The sequence below is a fragment of the Pteropus medius genome, unplaced genomic scaffold (genome assembly GCF_902729225.1).
Source record: "Pteropus medius unplaced genomic scaffold, Ma_sr-lr_union100, whole genome shotgun sequence".
Classification (NCBI taxonomy): Eukaryota; Metazoa; Chordata; class Mammalia; order Chiroptera; family Pteropodidae; genus Pteropus; species Pteropus medius.
Genome location: NW_024354502.1, coordinates 6597597 through 6613184, shown reverse-complemented (window position 1 = coordinate 6613184; position 15588 = coordinate 6597597). Strand labels below are relative to the sequence as shown.

The 15588-nt window shown below is 39.2% G+C and overlaps 1 protein-coding gene across 1 annotated transcript in view; it reads left to right on the top strand.

Moving 5' to 3' along the window:
- Window positions 1-6072: 6072 nt before the first annotated feature.
- Window positions 6073-15588, top strand: part of DEPTOR (DEP domain containing MTOR interacting protein) — a 126049-nt gene continuing 116533 nt past the window's right edge. Inside the window, exon 1 of the mRNA XM_039853496.1 lies at window positions 6073-6320. Within this exon, the coding sequence (XP_039709430.1) occupies window positions 6202-6320 (119 nt within the window). The 5' untranslated portion in view covers window positions 6073-6201. The remainder of the gene's footprint in view (window positions 6321-15588) is intronic.

Genomic DNA, 15588 nt, shown 5'->3' with positions numbered 1-15588 from the left:
AACCTTGAAAGAAATACGTTCTCGGGGAAACAAATGCACATGGTAGGAGAAACAGAATAAAGTAATGTCTTGGAAACTGTAGTGACTCTACTTAAAATCATTTCAGATAAGGAAGTTCTGAAGTTCTGATTTATACCAAGATTTATTTCATTCTATGGGAAATATAGTAGTTTACATTTTAATTTCACATCCTTTGTTAAACAACCTCTTACGCCTTAACGTATAAAACAATCAGAATTTTCTCCACTAGATGGTGGTATTGTTTCATGTTTCACACGGACACTGCTTTAGAAAAAGCAAGGGAACATCTATTTAAATATTTACTGAGTCTAGCACTGAGCTGAGCACACTATATATGTTATCTTATGCAATCTCTACAATAATATGTCAGATTATATAATATAATATACAATAGTATAAGATGTTCCTTTGTTCAAATTCTCCAATAGATTCTAATCTTTGGAATAAAAAGCAAAGTTCTTACTAAGGCCATAAGACCTTATACAATCCCTATTACAACCCCTCCCCCACATTCTCAAATTCACAAGATGTATCTCTGCCTCAGGGCCCCTTCATTTTTAAATCAACCTGACTGAGATGTAAATTAAGTAAAATAAATGGCATCCACTTAAAGGGTCCAATTTAATGATTCAACAAATGCAGAACATTGCATTATCCCCCAAAGCTTTCTCATGTTCTTTAGAAAACAAAGAGGGAAATTTCTTAAATATCAATTGCTACTTACTCGACATTTGCTTTACTCTCCTCCCCAGTTTTTTATCATTAATTTTTGGCCTTTCTTCTTTTCTAACGTAAATAGTGAAAACTATAAATACTCCTCTAAGCTCTGCTTTACCTATATCCCACAAATTTTGAAATGTTTATCTTCCATTATCGCATGTTTGATTATTTTCTAATTCTCTTTGTAATTACTTCTTTGACCTTGAATTGCTTAGGAGTGAATTGCATTTCCATATATTTGTGATTTCTTAGATTGTTTTTTGAGGAGAAGCAGAGTTTGCCACCCCTAAATATGCCACTTTAGGATACTGATTATTTTCAGCTGGTTATTTTTAAGAACTAAAAGACTCAAAGTACCTTTGACTTTCTCCTTGCCTAAAAGAATTTAGATAGAGGACAAGGACCTGCTGGAGGAAGGCAGGTATTATCAATGATAACCATTGTTAACTCTGAACTAGCCTTGATAGACAGGGAGGAACCCAGAAAGACATTTTTAATCAAAGCCCTATGTACCATTGTTTCAAGATGGCCTGATAAACATTTGTTTACTAAACATTAACTCTTTTTATCTTCTTTTAAATTTATTTACTTCCCTTTGAAGTCTTAGACCCTTACCTCCTCGTCCCTGGTCCAGAATGACATATATACCTCATTTTACTTCACTGTCTTTGGAATTTTTATGCTTATGTGAACTCTCTGTGCAAGTATTAAAACTTGATTTTCACCTGTTAATCCACCTTATTTGACCAGCCAGAAGAACTAAGAGGGAAAGGGAAATTTTCCTCATCCCCACAACATCAATTCTTTTGTTTGGCATTTTAAAATTCAGCTAAATAATATATTCCTATACAAACATACATAGAATCAGCACAAATGCAGACTGAAAAAAGGTGTGGTGCATTCATAGTGCATATGTCACATAAAAGGCAAGTGAAACAATTTTATGCAATGATGAACCTTCCTTGGTAAAGTTCTGAGAAGAAAAAAATACAATCTCTTCCTGATATACACAATAGTCACATGCCTGGACAATTCAGGATTATATTAAAATAGTTTTAAAAATATTTTGTGTTTCTATATAAAACCAAATTAGCTGCTAGGCTCAGATAACAGCAAACAGGTTTTTCATCCACATGAATATCCACAGTCGGACGTAAGAAAGACATTCTGGATTTAGAACAATTCAATTCTTCTTTGTGGAGTGCTGTTCCAAGCAAATGAAAATATGTAGCATCCCCACTTCCTGCTTACTAAAAGCCAGTAGCATCTCTAATAATGTGACAAACCACATCCTCCACCCAAATTTCTCAAAAGCCAGGCACTCCTGAGTGCGGCCCCAAATTTTCTTACAGGAGACCTTCTCATTTAGTGTCATTGCAAAAGCTATCACTAGGTGGCAGCATATACCAAGGTATTAAGCGTTTTTGCCGCCTTCAGCATCAAGAACTACTCAGAACCCAGGTTAAGACTAAGAAAACTCTGAAAACATGAACATTTTGGTTTTCTCTATCTTTACATATATTTTTTAAAGACAAGCTCTTTATTTTAAGAATCTATCAACAGTAACGTCTGAACAGGATTTGCTAAACCATCAGCCTGCTCCATTTGCAGAGAAAGAATAAAAATTGTGGCAGCAGAAGAATCAGGAGTTGGGTTAATGGTTAAGAACAACGTAGATCTTCTGATACCAGGAAAATTCAATGGAAAGAGCAACAAACTGCTTGGGGGAATGAAGGAAAGACAATATCACAGAGAAGGGGGATTTGAGTTAATCTCTAAGATTAGGCAGAAATGATACAGGTATATATTAAGAGGCTACAGCAATAATGACAGCTAACATGGTTTTAAGCTTCATCATTGACAATATTATTTCACACGTTTGATTCAAGTTCATCTTCTTACATCGCTGTTCGCCCTTAACCAGTACTACTCAAAGCATGGTCTGCCAAATGGTGACCACTACTGGTTGTCCAAGAACATACAAACCTGTAGAAAATTTTTATAAGAAGTTATTTGAGCAAAACAGCACATATACTTGGAAGCAAGATCTCAACAGACAGATAAATTCTTCTGAGAGTAACAGTTTGGACTTTCTTATGTATTTGAGATTAAGGAGAGACCTTAAGGAAGATCATACAGAATAGTTAAGATTCTGTGCTCTCTTGTGTACTTTAGAAAGAGGAACCTGAAAGGGGGCATTTCCATGGTGTGTTAACCTAGATGCACAGAAACAACAGATGGGGCTTGCTTAAGGCAAAAATAAGTCTTTTTAGTAAAGAAGTTACAGGCCTGGGGCGTGACTACCTACCTTGACCTGCCCAGTTAGGAATTTATGATCAGATCACCCTATGAGCTTACTTTCTAAAGAACCCATTTTTCCATTCACACTGTAATGAGAGACTCTGAGACATATATTGAAAGAAATAATTTAGAAATGTTTATAGCAACATGACAATTTTCTAGTAACCAAAACAATAAAAAAAAAAATTGGGCTTCTGTTTTGTATGTTTTTGAAATTTCATTTTTATTATATTTTACCAAAGTGTCAGTCTTTAATGGATGGAACAACACCACACACACACACACACACACACACAACACACACACACACAGCTGGTCCCCTACTCACCAAAAGTTTGATAAGCACTGGTTCAGAGCACCAGAAGGTGTGAAGCCGGTAAGTGAGGCAAGCCGGAGAAGGCTCACATTTAATAGTTCCCATCGGTAACAAGTGCGCTCATTAAATTTTATTTCATAATGTTAACGACCCAATAGGATTGATGGTATGATCTTGACTTTACAAAGGAGACAGAACATTCAGAGGAGATAATACAAGCCAGGAATCACACACTGAGGTGTCTGATTTTTCAGCCCTTCTAAGATCTTCGCATTGAATTAATCACCTTGTCAGTGCCCTTTTCTTGTCTATAAATACCTACAGATCACAGTTTATTCTGGGACCAGTTGCCCCAGAGCTCACAGTCCCACTTTGGTGCTCATATGTCCTCAGGAGGCAGTTCACTCACTTTTCCCTAAGTTAGGAAAAAGGGCCTGTCTCCTAACCCAGTGGAGCATGGTGTGCCTCGTATGTCAAAAGAAAGGTTAGAACAATAACAGCAACCAGTTCCTCATTTCCTGTTCACATCTACATGCGTGTGTGCGTGCATACGCCCACGCGCACACACACACACAAGCCTTGTCAAGCATGAAAATTCTGCCTTTTTCTTCTCACTGGAGTTGTGGTAACAGGTATTTTCCTGACTTGAATTTTTTTTTTTTTTTGCCTCTATGTTAAGGTGCTTATTTTTATCTTAGTATTTTGAATCATAAACTTTCATGATGAGTTTTACATCATAAACTTTTTATCAGAAACTATTAAACAAGAAAGTCTTCTACAAAGAAATATTCTTTATTTTTATTTTTCAGATAAAGAAAGATGCCCAAATTCAAGTGAAAACATGACTAGCTTTAAAAGGGAGAAAAAATTCTACCTACATATGTAAATCATATCACTATTGTGAAAACATTCACAAAAGAAACTGCATGTTTGAGTGTGAAGCCAATGCAAACTCTTGCTATTCTATATTATAGGATGAAAATATGAGCAAATACTATCTGTTAAACTCATTAACTCTGGGATGTCTACTTCTGTTAAATGAATTAATTTTATGCGGAATAAGGCTCTGAGAATCATATTCACTTGGAACTTTTTCTCGTTTGGTCTAATTTTTGCCATAGTATATTTAAAAAGTTAAGAAATTTAGATAATTTCTTTTGGTGAAAGAGTTGACTTCAATATCTTGCTGGATTTGTGAGCGAGTTGGACAATTGTTCTCCTTCTGGAGTGTGGTTGAACATAGACTTGGGAGTCTACAGAAGTAGGGTTCTAGGGCTGTCTGACTGGCTTTCATGGTGTGAAATGTAGGCAAATTACTTCACCTTTCTATACTTAAGATTTTTCATTTGTAAATTGACATTAAGAATACTTAACTCAGAGTTTTTGTGAGAATAAATTAGATAATATAACCAAAATGCTTAGCACCACATAAAGCACAGAATAAATGGTCAATGAAATGTTGCAAATTTTAAGTTAAGTAGTGATCTTATAGAATGTTGGAAAAGGCTGTTGTGATCTTTAAAAACAAAATGCCAATGACAAAACAGAACAATAAAAGATGATAAGCCTGCAAGATAGTGGGTATAAATACTCTTGAGTGGCAGAATTGGTATACAAAGAAGAGAAGCTGGTTTTCAACAGCCCTTTCATTTTATTTTTATTCTGTAGATTTCGACTATACATCTGCATTTGAGAGATCACATTTAGAAATATTGTTAATTTAAAATAAGTTTCACATTTACTTGTTGTAAAGGTACAGAGACCTGAATACATGCGAATACTGTAACAACTGCATTAAACATCAACACACAGATATCCCTTTACTACAATGGCTAATGCCATTAGCATTACTCCATTCTCCTGCAGACTCCTGTAGACCATAAGACAGAAAAAGAGGACATTTATTTGGCACTAGTCAAAGTTCCTTCCATATTCCTTGTAAGGTAAACAACACGTCATATTTTTAAGGGGCAGTCTTTTAAGAACACAACTTTGAAGCCAAAATGTCCTGGCTTTGATTTTTTACTTCCTGCTCTTACAAGCTTCTTGCCTTGGAGAAGTTATCCTATCTCGCTGAGGCTGCTTCCTGATGTAAAACAAGGACAATACCTATTTTATGATTTGTTGCAGTAATTAAAGAAAGTAACAACTACCTGAAGCATCTTTAATGCCGCAGATGTCAACAAGTGGTAGCCACAATTATATTTATTTTGTAAAGACAGAATCTGAGGATTAAGCACAATTAGGTAGGAAATTACAGGCGTGGAGCCAGCGTTCTTTATTGATTACGCCATAAAGTAAGTAAACTGTCTTTGGTGAAAGGAACTGGGGAGAGAAAAATGCTTACTGTCTCCGTGTCCTGCAGTAACCTGCATATCCTTCGTTGTTCACTATCCAGCTACACTATTATTTTCACTCTCTGGCAATTTGGGACATGGGAAGTCTAATAAAAATATCTTCACAGTTGTCTGGCAATCTCCCAGCCTGTCCCCTTGGTCCCGCTGCAGGAGCTCGGTGGATATGAGAACGCGCGCCCACCTAATTCAACCTCCACCCTACAAAAAACACAGACCCAGGGCCCCGCCCAAATGTTTATATTTTCCTCCATCGGCCCCGCCCCCCGACCACGCGGGGCTCCAGCCACGCCCTCAAGCTGGAGTTCCAAGAGCGGACTCGCGCAGATCCTCAGCCTACCCACAGGACTTCCTCTCCAGCCAATCGCGTCTGAGCAACGGGAGTGCCCCTAACAAAGATGGCGGGAGAGGCCTCTGTGAGGGCAGGCGGATTTAACACCCAAACCCGCGGCGGCCAGCAAAGACAGTGGTAGCGGTGCGGCTCCGAGCATGGAGGGCGGCAGCACTGGCAGCGGTGGCAGCGACAGCAGCCACAGCGGGAGTGGCGGGGCTCAGCAAAGAGAGCTAGAGCGCATGGCTGAGGTCCTGGTCACCGGGGAGCAGCTACGGTAAGGCGCGGGGCAGTGCCGGTGGGCTCGCGGTGGCACTGCCAGCCGGTGTCCGCAGCGTTCCCGCGCGCCCGCGCGCCGTGGCTTCTGGCTTGTGGCTTGCGACTCGCGCGGGGCCCCGGGACGGCTGCGGGCAAATGGATCGTCCGCGTGGTGCCCTTGCCTGGCTGCTGCAGCCCGGCGCCCTCCGGACTCGGGACTGGCGCGGGGCTCCCCAGGCGGACGCAGGCGAGCGGGTGGTGCGCGCTGCGCCCTAGCCTCGCTGCTGCAGCCCGGCGCCCGCAGACGCGCTGCCACCCACCGCGCGCGCTCCCCATTCCCAGGCACCTGACCGCTGCCAGGCCTCCCCGCTGACAGCCGGCTCCTTATCCTCCCGGAGAGCCATAGGAGTCGGTGTGGGTCCCTGGGAGCCGGTCCCCGTCCTCACATCTTTACTCCTAGATCAAAGGAGCCAGCCCCAAAGATCGCCTTCACTAGAGGTTTTCTTTTTTGCTGGCAAGTCTTCTTTCACTTCTCTGACCCTCAACATTTTCATCTGTAAATTGGAGCTAATAGTCGTTGTGGGGGCTAAACTGAGAACGTTTTGAAACGCTGTACCTTATCACTAAATAGGCGCACCTCATCATTGGTCATTTGGGTCCGCAAGGGGGCGCGGAGGCACCTTGTCCCGCTGTCTCGCTGCTGTGTCAACTCCCTAAGCGCGCGCAATTTGGGCAGCGGAGTCCATGGGCCCCCGGCTGCTGCAAGAATAAAGACTTGACAGGTTTCGCCAAACCCAGGACAGGCAGTGACCCGCGGACCCCCCTCCCCTTACTTTTCCCATCCCATCCTGGTCCTTCTTCCTAAATTCATGTTTGAGAATTATACTTATGGTCTGACCGGTTCCGCAGCTGCGCTTCTTGTGATCATAAATCAGTTTGCCAGGGGAAAACCCTGGCTTTGCTGCGTTTGAGCCACAACTTGCCTGCCGGCCCCTCGCCCCGCGCGAGCAACGCACACACCAGTTCCTTCTAGTTCTTGACCTGAATCTCCAGGCTCACTGTGGTTTCTAAATGCTGTGTTTCAGAATCTGAAGGAGAGAATCTTGTAAAGATCTCCAAGGTTTGGTAACCACCCTGCTTGCAGCACTTAGGAAGTAAATATTGGACGTCAGAATTAATAGAGTTTAACGTTACAAAAGGCAAATTGCACATTCTATTCCTTGTAGCCAAATTATAGGGAAAAGAGCTCGTTTTCCTTTCACGAATATTTTCTCATTGAAAAAATTAAAATAGAGTAAGCCTTTATGATTCAATCTGAAACACTTTCTTTTCAATAATTTAATTTATTTGCTCCTTGTTACTTTGTGATCTTTTTCGAAGTCTTAAACAGGGTAGTTTTCAATTCCTTTAAAATAATAAATTGCATGGTGCCCCTCTTTGTCCAGTAAGCACTTTCTCCAAGATGCTGCTTAAATGCTCTTTCCTGGGGGGAAGGGGTTGTCGCCACAGCTCTTGTTACTCCCTTCTTCCCTAGCACCCTCTGCACTACAGCAGGTTTGAGAACCTTGCTTAGCATGTTGGTAAGAAAAGAGAGGGCTCTCTCTCACTCAAGAGTTAGACAGACCTGGCTTTGAATTTCTGCCACTTTGTACTCAAAAGAGTCAGCATTAAGTTGTTTTGATAAGAACTTTAAGCTAGAGTGTATTCTGGGTTTGCAACTTACTAGTGTGGGTTCTCCGACAAGTTTCTCAACTAAGAATAATGGATAATGATAGAACCTACCTCATAATGTTATGAGGATTAGATGAGTTAGTGCTTAGAACAGTGCCTGGTGTATCATAAGCACCATGTCAGCAGTAGCTACTATAGCTCTGTAACCTTGAACATGTTAATTCAATTCTCTGAAACTGTTTCCTGGTAATGGAGATAAGTTCTTTATGGGCTTGTTGTGAGAATTTGCCCCCTGGGCTTCATGTATTAATGAGCATTCAACAAATGGTTGCCGGAATGAATTAATATTATTAATCTCTGTGTGTCACCACCTGTGTCTTCCAGCCAAGCAAGATCTGGCAGGAATAATTGGGTGGTGGTTAAGAACACAGGCTATGGAAGAAGACTGCCTGGGTTCTTATTCTGCCTCCACCATTTATTAGTTCTGTGACTTTGGGAAAATTTACTTAACTTCGTGCCTCAGTTTCCACTTTTGTTGTAAGAATTTTGTGAGGATTATATGAAATGCTATATGTAAAAGGCTTAGTAAATGTTAACTATTTTATTTTACTTTGGAAAATAAAATAGTAGTCATTGCTTTTTTTAAATCTCAATCATATTATTATGTGCCGAGCACATAATAATTGTTAACAAATATTTGAATGACTGGTGTATGTAATTAAATGTACTACTCTAAGTAAAGATAATAAAATATTCAGAATTTAGGGACTTACGTGGCCTTATGCTCTGGCTTCTTCATTACTGCAGGAACGTCTCTCATAAAGGAATGGGCATGTGGCAATCCTTGCTGTCACTGTCATGACATCTTTTTACATCCATAGCTGCTCTCTCACAGTCTGATTGTGGAGGACATTGTGATGTGCAGGCTTCCTGCCTCTAATTGCCACACACACACACACACACACACACACACACACACACCTCCTTTCCACTCTCTCTAGCTTTTCCATTACTTTCTGCGTCAGCAGAGAAGAGGTAAATGAAGGTGATGAGGAAAGAGGAAGCCAAAAACTGGGATTTGAAATTTAAAAACTTGACATCTAGGCCCAGCTTTGTGAATTGTATTTATTTAATATGTATGTATGTATGAATGTATTTTTAACTATCATTTTTTGGGGCAAGTCATTTGCCACTCTGGGTCTTTGCAGACTTACCTGCAGAGTGGGAAAAATACTCTCCCATATAAGATTTAAGCTATTGGATCGAATGGGGTATAACATGGGAAGGGACTTTATAAAATAAATCCATAAGCCAAGAGTTGTTGCTATGATTATTATAAGCTCCAGATGTGAAACTGAGGGCTGGCTCCCTAATCCTGCCACTTTGGATAGGGCCGTTAGTTGCATAAGGACATGCAATTGAGTAACATTTAAAAACATCTCCTGTTGCCTTTTCCAGCCTGACCACAGGATCCTTTTCCTATTCTCTTCATGCTTTCTCTTATCATAACAGATTTTATTTCCTTGCCTAATATATTTCCATGTTTTTACATCTAAAAAATGCATGTGGATACTACTTCACAATCTCAAGATGGCTATAATAAAAAGACAGTAACAAGTGTTGACAAGGATGCGGGGAAATGGGAACCCGTATGTACTACTGGTGGAAAGGTAAAATGATGCAGCCACTTTGGAAAAGTCTGGCATTTCCTTAATGATTAAACATAAAGTTACCATAAGACTTAGCAGTTTTACTCCTAGGTATATATTCAAGAGAAATGAAAACATGTCTGCATAAAAATGTGACAGAAGTTCAAAGCAGCATTATTCATAATAGCCAAAAACAGAAAAAAACTCAAATGTCCATCAACTGATGAATGGATAAACAATGTGTGGTATATCCATGCAGTGGATATTATTAGGCAATAAAAAGGAATAAAGTACGGGCATATGTTACTACACGGAGGACCCTTGAGAACATTATGCCAAGTGAAAGAGGACAGGCACAATAACACATATTGTATTGCCATTGATGTGGAATGCCCAGAATAGGCCCAGTCTATACGGATAGAAAGTGGTTGCCAGCGGCAGGTGGAGGGGGAATGGAGAGTGATTGCTAATGGGTAATAGAGTTTCTTTTGGGGATGATAAAAATGTTCTAAACTTGAATGTGGTGATGATTTCTGTAACAGTGGCTATACTTAAAACGATTGAATTATCACATTAAATGGATAAAGTGTGTGGCATGTGAATTGTATCTCAATAAAACAATTACAAAAATTTATTTAGACAACACATTAGTGATAAAAGACAAAATATTAAAACTTTTAAAATAAAATTTTTGCTTTCTTTTTTAATTAGCCAAAGAACACAGTGATATTTATTACTAACTCAATAACACATTATCGCCACATCAGATGAGACCGATATTTTACACATATACATATATGTTATGGTATTATTCGTGATACAAAACAAAGAAAAATGTGCCATAAATAGTCAAGAAAACCTTCTCAGAACATTCTTAATTTGAAGAGAATTAACCATATCTAAAGCATTCGTATTAGTGGGGTTTCATGCTATGACTTTTCAAATCATTAGTTATTTTTATGTTTTATGTATAAATCTTTTCTTTGGAAATTTGCCCATGCAATCATGAGATTCTAATTACAACATCCAAAATCCACTTCCTCTTTCTTCTATAGACTAATACCAGAGGTACTTAACCAGAAACTTTTGTAATAGAGCATTTAAATAAAGAAGCCCAACAATGTCACCATTCTCTTTGTGGTAATGGTAAGCATGATAATAACTATAACATGTGGCATTTATTACCTGCCAAAGACTCTTCTGTGTGTGTGTGTGTGTCTGTCTGTCTGTCTCTATCATCTATCTATCATCTATCTATCCATCTATCTATCTATACATCCACCTTTAATTTTTATAGCAACTCTATTTAGAAGATATGCTTATTACCTTAATTTTACAGATGAGAAAACTGAGGAAAGAGGCATTTACTCTAACTGGCCATAGGTTATCCATCCAGAAAGTGGTAGATTCAAGAGCTCCTGCAGGATGCTAGACTGCAATTTAATGCTGTCTGCAACTGGTAATTTAGGGGGTTAAAAAAATGTAATGCCAAGACAAATGTAAAACAGAATCATGTATGTAAGGCTGTCACATTCTGGTATGACAACTTGCACAAACAAACAAGTAGACAAATGATTTTTCCAATTTGTTGGGGAAAATCTAATTTGTTTCTAGAAGTGTTTGTTTTGACAAGATAGAATGGTCACTTTTCTCTACTAACTGTTAAACCGGGTCTTCCTTGCCATGTGGTTTTGAAAACTTAATTTGAACGCTGCTTGTTCTGAATTTGTAATCATTTTAATAGGAAGATAAATTGCAGTTCACCATTTTGGCAGCTGTGAGGATGGAAGCGGGGTGAGACTGTAATGAGGAATGCTTAATTAAGAGAGAAACTGTTTCAAGCCTTTCAGTTATGCTGATCTACCTAGACTAAATATGCGAATTACTATAATCTCATCGAATCACTAGAACTGGTTCCCTAAAAGCAACTCACTAGGCTATGAGTTTTAGCTAAGTTGTAGGACATTGCAGTTCCTTCAGATCGTTCGGTGTATTTGCCTTTTTGTTATCACAGACTGCTTTTCCAGACTCTTACAGCCTTGCTATTGCCTCTTTCAGAAAACATGTTCAATGAATGTTGAGTTGCTTTCCTGAGTTTGCTTTGCAAGTGTTAATGCGTTATACAAATAAAAGGTAAAACTCATCGCATTGAACCAAAGACCCAGCTACAATAAAGTAAAGATACAGAATTTAGAGCGTACAGAATAGAAAAGAGAAATAGTTCATTTTATTGCACTTCGAACTTAAGGAACTTTAAGGTTGGCATAGAGAATGTCCTGGGAGTAGCCATTTCTGGTCACCATTAATGTGGAAGCTTAGCTCTACCAGACACTTAACTGTCTAGGAATAGCAGGAAATAGCAGGCAAGCTACTACTGAAATCTAACTATCCAAGTGGACGGAGGAATACATTTTTATTCTTCTAAACAGCAGAGAAGATATCGTGGAGTCAGGAAATTATTGTCTATTCAGATTAAAAGGGTGGTGGCGAGCGGAGGGGGGTTGCTTTAGGAAATGGAGAGTCACTGTATTGGGGATCAATGCAGAGAAGCCTGGTACTGGTATAGAGTGTTGAATTCCCTTTGAATAGGAGGCTTTTCCAACATACAGTTCCTGTTCCTGTGAATGTCTTTCCTGTTTCACAAACTGGATGTTGGGGCAGCAAGCACAATCCTGGTACAGAGCAGGCCTTCCGGTAAAGACTTCTCCTACCTGGAGAGAGAGCATGTGAAAGTAGTTTGTCACTTCCCAAAAACATCATGCAAACGGAAGGCACTTAGTAAGTGCTCAATAAATAATTATGGAATTATTTTATACCCATATGTACTTCAATTCTTATGTAAACCTTTTCTTTTAATGACTGGAGCGTTCATCGTTCATGAATAATACATTGCGATTACCTTTCTAAAAGGCCAATGCTGATATTTTAGTATGGTTTTCGTCAGCTTTGGAATCATTAAACCCCTGAAAATGAGTTAAATACACATCAAAAGGAGAGAATGGGAGGTGAAGAAAGATGGTTCTCCTCTCTTATTATTTTTAGTATTCATTTGGATCAAGAACTCATTTCCTTGTATTAGGTGGTGAAGTTGGTTTCTATGAGTTTACTAATTAGGAAAAGACAAAAGAAACAGTGATCAACTCTCTCCATAGCGAGTCTTCATATTTTTCTATGTTCCTCTCCTTATCTTCTAAGGAGGAGTGGGTTCCAGGTCTAAGATCCTTTTTCCAATATTTATCAACTTTAACCAAACTTGAAGCTCATGCCAGTGACTGTTTTCATGGATAATTAGGTACTTGGAGAACAGCAGTGGAGACAGAGTGGAGATAGAGGGCTTAGTAGGTCAGACAGCAGGCTTGCAAGCAGCTGTTCCCTGTGGCAGTGCCAGTGGGGGCACGGGAGCTATTTTCATCAGAGCTGGCTGGGATGGTGCCATCCTGCAAGAGTTCAGAGAGCACACTGACTTACTTGGGTCTGCACAAAGAATCGTTTTTCTGTAGATTTTAAAATATTTTGGGGTTGGATAGGAGAGGTGAGATGGAGAGAGAAAATACATTGGGAGCATGAGACAAGATATCCTTTTGTATATGGAGTTTTCAGGTAACAGCTGTTGCTAGGGTGTGGCAAGAGGCGACAGATGCCAGGGCCTCCAGCTTTGGGAAGCCCATGGCAGCTGCAGAATAGGAGGTAGTTAGCAGCGAGTGTCCTTGGAGAATGGCTCAAATCTTCCCACTCTTACTCCTCAGCTGCTACTTGTGGTTCTGTTATTGTTGCTGGTGGTGTTTGTTTGTTTGTTTATTTGTTTTAATCCTGATGACACCGTCCTCCTGCACTACTGTCTCCTACAGATTTTGATTCAGATATTTGCCCAGAGATTCCAAGCTGTGGCCCAGCACCCACTGAGGTCTTGGCCGTATATAGATCATCCAGCTCCGTGGGAGTCTCTCCTTTGGGTGGCAAAACTATCACAGGTACAGACAACCGAACTTTGTGGTTTGTGGCAGATCAGGCAGGATTCAGAAGGACCACTTTTAGCACAGAATGCTCGGTAGCTACTCTCATCTTGACTTAAGGTGTGAGAAACAAATGGACATTCTCTCATTAAGAAAGTCTCATTTCATGCTTTCTTATTTTCATTATGCCTATATTGGTGCTGCATTTTTATTATCTGTGAAGTTCGGCCATTTTCTAACAAATTGTGACATTCTGGAGGAATATACTATGAGTGGCATCTTGACAGAAAAATCGAGGAGGGTTTGGAAGAGCAGTGTAGATGCAATTGTGTGTTGGTCTAAGTATAACCAATATATGAAAGTGCACATTTATAAAGCAAATATATTAAGAAAAAAAATTTTTTTCCATGTTAAAGAAGGATTTAGCAGACATTTCTTTGAGGATCCTGGGTTAGTTTGCTAGTTTGCTATTTAAAATGCGATTCTCCTTATAAGATTTGTGTGCTATTTTCAGGAACATGTCCAGTGAGATGAATTTGTGGCTTGGTCTAAGTATAACCAATGTAAAAGCACATTTAAAGAGCATTTATATTAAGAAAAAAATTTTTTTTTCCATGTTAAAGAAGGATTTAGCAGACATTTCTTTGAGGATCCTGGGTTAGTTTGCTAGTTTGCTATTTAAAATGCGATTCTCCTTATAAGATTTGTGTGCTATTTTCAGGAACATGTATTGAGTCCAGAATAACATGAATTTGTGGGCTTGCAGAAATACCATTGTACTTCCTAACAAAAAGCAATTTAAAGATGAGGTCTCGAGACAAAGATATAATGCATAACCATGATGTATTTTCCTTCACATTTGTTAGAGTTCATTTTATTAATGACTGGTTTGTAGAATCTGATAGCGAAACATAACAGTAGATGAAACAGTCATCATGAGAGAGGATGAATACACCTTGGCTGCCGTGATAAAGAGCACTAATCCCGCTGCCATGCTTACATGAGCCACAAGTAATCACAAAGTATTTAAGGCTATCCAAATATAAGGAACAAGAGCGAACTAGTGTTTTTACCTTCCAATATTTTATTATGAAAAATTTGAAACATACAGAAAAGTTTAAAGAATTTTACAGTGAACACTCATGTTCACCACTTAGATTTCACAATTAACATTTGACCATGCTTGCTGAAGTACGTAACCATCCTTATATCCCTTCTTCTATCTGGCCATCGAGTCATCTGATTTTTTTTAGGCATTTGGAGTAAGTTACAGACAGTAATATACTTCTAAACCTTCAATATGCAATCTACTACTAGCTTGTATTGACTTTGTTTACGGTTCTTTTTTTAAGAAAGAAAACTCATGTCTAACAAAATGCACCATTTGATGAATATTAACTAAGACATATACCTAAGAAACCAAAACCCCTACCCAGATATTATTGAATGCTTTGGCTTCAAGAAACAGAAAAACAGAAAATCAACCAAAACATTGTTATTGACCCGCATAACTCAAAATCCAGGAGGTGTGGTGCCTTGAAACTTCACTCATTCTCTGTAACTGTGTAGCTTCTGCCTGTTTCAGCTCTTTCTTTGATTGGCTTCGTCCTTAAGCCTGTGGTGGGATAGGAACTTCAAGAAAGAAAACTCATGTCTAACAAAATGCACCATTTGATGAATATTAACTAAGACATATACCTAAGAAACCAAAACCCCTACCCAGATATTATTGAATGCTTTGGCTTCAAGAAACAGAAAAACAGAAAATCAACCAAAACATTGTTATTGACCCGCATAACTCAAAATCCAGGAGGTGTGGTGCCTTGAAACTTCACTCATTCTCTGTAACTGTGTAGCTTCTGCCTGTTTCAGCTCTTTCTTTGATTGGCTTCGTCCTTAAGCCTGTGGTGGGATAGGAACTTCAGACCTCACATGGCACTTAATAATGTCCAGGGGAAGAGAAGGAACATTTCCACTCAAGATTCCAAACACAATTCCTGAAGTTTGCCCTTAT